This window comes from Salvelinus namaycush, chromosome 20 (assembly GCF_016432855.1).
Source record: "Salvelinus namaycush isolate Seneca chromosome 20, SaNama_1.0, whole genome shotgun sequence".
NCBI classification, from domain to species: Eukaryota; Metazoa; Chordata; class Actinopteri; order Salmoniformes; family Salmonidae; genus Salvelinus; species Salvelinus namaycush.
The window spans coordinates 29403976-29410108 of NC_052326.1; the positions used below are offsets into that span (position 1 = coordinate 29403976).

At 41.7% G+C, this 6133-nt stretch overlaps 1 protein-coding gene across 1 annotated transcript; it reads right to left on the minus strand.

Moving 5' to 3' along the window:
- Positions 1-304: 304 nt before the first annotated feature.
- LOC120064558 (PAK4-inhibitor inka1-like) lies at positions 305-3909 on the minus strand. The gene is made up of 3 exons (XM_039015148.1): positions 3790-3909; positions 3648-3685; positions 305-1577 (listed from the first exon to the last, which is right to left on the minus strand). The coding sequence occupies exons 2-3, from the start codon at positions 3648-3650 to the stop codon at positions 603-605; spliced, it is 978 nt and encodes a 325-aa protein (XP_038871076.1). The 5' UTR covers positions 3651-3685; positions 3790-3909; the 3' UTR covers positions 305-602.
- Between the last annotated feature and the right edge of the window lie 2224 nt (positions 3910-6133).

Genomic DNA, 6133 nt, shown 5'->3' on the forward strand with positions numbered 1-6133 from the left:
GTGGCCGAGTTAAAGTTTTGACTTAAATATACTTGAAAAATATATGGCAAGACCTGAAAATGGTTGTCTAGCGATGATCAACAACCAATTTGACAGAGCTTGAATAATTTTTAAATTAATATTTGGGCAAATGTTGCACAATCCAGGTGACTTAGAGACGTACCCAGAAAGACTCACAGCTGTAATCACTGCCAACGGTGTTTCTACAAAGTATTGACTCAGGGTTGTGAATACTTATGTAAACTAGATATTTCTGCATTTCATTTTCAGTAAATTGCACAAAAATGTAAATACATGTTTTCACTTTGTCTTTATGTGGTATTGTCTGTAGATAGCTAAAAAACAACAGCAATTTCATCCACTGTAAGTCAAAGGGATATGAATACTTTCTGAAGACAATGTATTTTCTATGCAAAAAAATTGATGGAAAAGTTAATGGAAACATAGCTAATGACACAACAAATATCTCCAATCTCAAATAATACAATGTTTAATTTTTGGCAGCTTATAGTCAGAACATAGTGATAACATTTTAAAAAATATAGTGACTTTGGGAATTGTCTATTGTTTAGAATGAGAGTCTGTTAGTGGCTGACCTGGAGTCAGATGTAGCCGATGATGTCATTACAGATAATAGGCTGTCTGCTGCCAGTCTTCATGAGGGCAGTGAATTGATAGAAGTCTGTGTCTAGATCATGCAGGCCAGAGTGTGACTGGTGGAAGAAGGGGGACTGGCGCGGGGCAGGGGCCTGCACCCCTAGGGGGCAGGAGAGTCGTTTGGGGGCCATAGCTGTCCGACTCACACGAGAAGAAGAATCTGAGGACCTCATCCTCACCCTCTCCTCTACAGTCTTTGACATGCCAGCTATTTTCCGCCTCATGTTGACCAAGAAGCATCGAGCCAGTCTGCACCCAGAGCTGGGCTTCAGTTCTGCTGGTTCGGGGAAGTCCGGTAGGTCCATCCAGTTCTGTATGAGGTCAGCAAAGCTGTTGTCCCCCAGTACCAGAGGTTGTCTGTTCCGTCCCCGTGTCAGCAGCGATGTGGTCCAGTCCTCAGGGTCATTGGCCTCGAATGAGGTCCAGCTCTCCAGGGATGCGTCTGATGTGGATTTGGGTCGGACCAGGCCACTGGGGGCCAGGTTGGTGCGGAGGCAGGCAGAGGAGGACACCCGTACATTCCTGGTCCTCCTGAGCACCACGCCCTCGTCCTGCCAGGAGGCCTCAGAGTAGCCAGAGTCAAACTCCAGACTTTTCTCACTACTGGGGGAGGTCAGACCCAGGCCAAGGCCCAGACCCAGCCGGCTGCCTGCGTCCTCCTCCTCCTCCAGAGGACTGGCCAGACAGCAGGCTGAGTCGTAGGTGCTGGCCGTACTGGCGTCAGAGATGTGCAGGCGGGTACGGCGCTCCAGCTGAAGTGCCCTCTGATGGCAGGCTCGTGCCACTGCAGAGCGGTGGGCAGGGGTGATTGCAGGGGCAGCAGCAGGGCAGGTCCTTCTCAAGTGCTTCAGGTCCTGCAGGGACCTCATCATGTAGTGCATCTGGTCCCGCAGGCAGCCTCCAGAGTCACGCAGACACAGCTGGGAGGGACAGAGAGTACACAGAGTCAGACACAGGCTGGTACACACACACTATGACACATTACTATGTTCACTTAAAGAAAGCAAAGTCAGTGATTGAGTGCTATTCTTTTGTTATTGCAAATATTTTCTATTAAGCCGGTGAATACAAAATCATATAATGCATGTTGTAAATAATGTTCAGCCTGCAGCAGATGTTTGATAGACTGAACATTCTTTATGAGGTCTGGTGAACTCTTTCTAATAAGCACACTGCATTTGTTGGTGACTATAATAGAGACCGTAGGACAGGCTCAGACTTGCTGATTGGGTGACTGCTGCTATGTTTCGACTGTATGAAAGAGCTACACCTCTTCTCTAATGTTGAACTTTCACAGCAACACACAGCCACAATAAAAAATACCCAAGCCCTACCTGTCCTGCTCCTCACACCCTTCTCAGATACAAAACTGTATCACACCACACTTGACCAGTTTTCATATAGATCCACCCACACCAAATTTAATATCAAAGTTACCTCCCACCACACATACTGTACGTTAATGTACTTCACCACATACTTCACCACACCTGTGCCTAAATGTGTGTCATCACACATTTAACCATCACCCGCCCACACCATAATGTCTTTGAAGTTTTATTTTAACAATATTAAACAACAAGTCTCTCTTCTTCCTAACACTGCAATATAAAGGCTGAAGTCTTATGGAAATGATGGCTACTTTTCTGTAGGGGGATCTGCAGGGGATTGAGGTTTCTCTGATGTAGTTCAAGGCACAGGATGTAGGTATAATGGTGTGTGTCTCCTTAAGAGTGCTGTATGCCTGCATATGAAAGTCAGCTGTGACATACTAAAGACCATATGCTCTAATTTCCTCTCCCTCTGATTCACAGGGACCCACTCTGATTGGTCCAAACCAACCAGTGAGCAGCGTCGGCTTACACTCAAAATCAAACAGGGTTGACCGAGCATAAAAGTGTGTGAACCACACAACATTACCTCTGAAGGAAAAAGGTGGGCTACAAAACACACACACTGATACTTCAAAAAGTGGGATCGAAGAGTAAATCATGTGGCCCTGGAAGAGATTGTAACTGTTAGTTAAAAAATAAAACAGAGGATCCATTAACTCTTTTCATGTCAGTGATAATACCATATGACAGTAGCAAATGGCATTACAATAGTCATGATGGCCTGTGGCCTTCACCTTCAAGCCCTTTATGGGGGGGACTGATCTGACAATGAGGTGAGAAATGTTTAGCAGACCGGAGGAGAAGAGACATGAAGCCCTCTGAGACACAGGTTAATGTGCCAAGACCTTCAGCCTCTGTTTGCTCTCATGACAACACTATTAGATGCAACAGGAACTTGAGTCCGCAGCCACAACACAGGTTGTGTGGTACTCTCATAAAGACACACCACTGCCTATAAAAGTCAGACTTAGATTAAACATTATAGTTTAGCTATAGTATAATAAACTTCCTGCAGGGAGCAGGGATGCAAAAAAAATGTGTCCAAAAAGGACAAAGTGATTAAACACCATATCTACTTTCAAGAGTAAAGTTAAATACAACTAGGAAGAAAATGATGATGGATCCCTTTCCATACAGAGAACATTTAAATAATCTCTAGCAAATTAAACAACCATATGCCTTCTAAATTTAGAACACATTAACAAACTGCTATTTGTTTGTTTACCCGACACATGGCATAGCCTGCAGCGGATAGCACCACTCAGCAGAGGCATTTGGGCATGGGCATCTATAGTCATTATGCGGGACAACGTCGTCTGTGGACAGAGCGTTGCTCTGCAGATGTTGTCCCCGTATGCTGGTGTATAAAGCCATTATTTCAGGGACTGTCAGTTAATTTTGTGTTTATAAATACATTGCGCCTATTTCATTTAAAATATGGTAGGCCTGTAGTTTATCTAATTCATTGTCGTTTTACGCACAGAATAATATCCATTTGATAAGACTGTGCATAAACCAATTACAATGCCATTGTCCACTACTGTACTGTATTGCATGATAATCTATGCCTAGGTTACAGAAGGGAAAAATACTTACCATTTTATTTATTTCGGCATCACCGTCACAATTAACCTCTAAAATAGAAAAAAAGAGGAGATTAATTCGTGCACGTTTTAGTCTAGAAATACAGTAAGAGCAAAATCCTTCATAATTGTATAATTAGTCTGTTGATACTCACATTTGATATGGCACGTTGCATCCAGTTTGACATGAATCCCTAAAGGGTTGATATCTTCCCATAAAGTCAATTTTACGCACAGCTGTTGGTATGAATCCTCGCGACTGAAGGAACACGGTGAAGTTGTAGTGATTTTGTCAGTTTTGTTTTCTCCAGCGTGCGCTCTCCAGCCAGTTATAGAGCGTCGCATCTCTGAAGCAGTGAAGCAGCCAATCAGAGTTTGAAATCTGATCAAGTGAATAGCTAGATAGTCGCCACCTCTTTACTACACACATCTGTATCATGATCTTCTAGACATTCACACATCATGCTCTTGTCATCGGTGGCATAAATTTCATTTAAAATGGATTTTGTGTCACTGGCCTACACACACTACCCCATAATGTCAAAGTGGAACTATGTTCACGACATTTAAAAAAAATACTTTGTCATAAAAATGGAGCCTATGCAGTTACTAAAACAATGTTTTTATCAATGACAGATGTGTATAAATATTTGTGTTATGTTTTGGTACTAAACATGTTTTTATTTTACCCCTGGGGTATGCTACTATAAATATAGATCGTTTTTTATTTTACCCCTGGGGTATGCTACTATAAATATAGATTGAGAAATTCTTCAGGCGTCTCTGAGGTCACGAGTTCAATTTGTCACGACGATTATTCTCTGGAAGACCCCTGTGGAACCAGCAATCCCAAATGGGAAACTGTTAAATCTTTAAAGTATGTGAGGCTGCATTGTGCTTTTGCCGATTATTTTAACTTGAAGGTATGCAAAGATTTTACAGTATTCCAGCAAATGGAACTCAATTCACTGGTAAAAATTAAATCAGCCCTAAAAGAAATGTCAAATCTGCACTACATGTTGTGGAGGCTCCAACAGAATGTAATCTATAGTCTAAGTACATTAAACACATAGCTAAGTGCTTTAAGTATATTGCGCACAGACATTACTGAAATGGTTGAAATTACAGATTAATTAAATGTTTGAAAATTAAAGCACGAGGGCTGCCACAGGGATAGAAATGTATAGGGCCACATTTGTCGCCATCTAGTGAGATATATGCTGAAAGCCACTGAGCAGGTGATAATCACCTACTGTCAATGGGTCGTCACCCATTTGCACCATTTTGTCATGTATTGTTATTCATGTCAGTGTGAAGGTACCTGATGTACAACTGTTCACTGTTAATTGGACAAATCCAAATGTGATGGTCTACTATTCATGTGCAGATGTTTCCTCTCATCAACCATGATGTGACCAGATCTGTGTAGGTGCATCATATTCCCGTGACATGTCTCAACCTGCTTCTACAACTTATCCTTTTTCTGGAAGTGAGTAGTTCAACACATTTAGTCAATACATATTTTTCCATATGGTGCAAAATCCAATGTATAACCTAGTTCTCCAGATGCTTGACAACTCAGTCCTCTAATGCTTATTCTAATGTACTAAAACCAGCCCCAGCTACCTCAATGACATCTTGTAGTGTCCATGGGGCTGATTTTATAATGATGTGCCATGTTTGAATTAAGTAATTCACAAGATGCTTTTAGGGTCTTTTGGATGTGTTTTTATGAAAAGGGCCACTGCTTTCTATAAAAGCCCATCATCATCATTTAATGTCTCTGAAAAAATGTCCATTAACAACTGCACACTTCAATTATAAACCTTTTTATGTGTGTAATAGCAGCTGTAAATGCCGTTGCCTCTACATTTTGAATCAATTATGGCTGTTTTCTTTAAATGCATTAGGCCTAAGTAATTACACTGTGCCAATTCTTTTGAATGGGTTTGTGACCATTATTGCATCATGACCGATCGAAATGTGAATTCATTTTAGGAACATCCAGGCCTTTCTTTCTAATGGATTATATATACAGTATACATGAATTAATATGCAGTTTTCATGTTTCCAATCTCTTTCCTGTTAATGTGATTGTTAGATAATAGAACATGTTATCAGTTAATCTTGATTTTAGGATCATAAATGTGGCAAGAGCAGGCAGAGTTGATGTGGTCATGTACTGTATATCTGAGGTGGAGTACAGTGCATTCGGAAAGTTTCAGACCCCTTGACTTTTTTCACATTTTGTTACATTACAGCGTTATTCTCAATGATGTCGCTCTTGCTGCTGGTGAGGCTCTGATCCACCTCTACGCAGACGACACCATTCTGTATACTTCTGGCCCTTCTTTGGACACTGTGTTAACAACCCTCCAGACGAGCTTCAATGCCATACAACTCTCCTTCCGTGGCCTCCAATTGCTCTTAAATACAAGTAAAACTAAATGCATGCTCTTCAACCAATCGCTGCCTGCACCTGCCCGCCCGTCCAACATC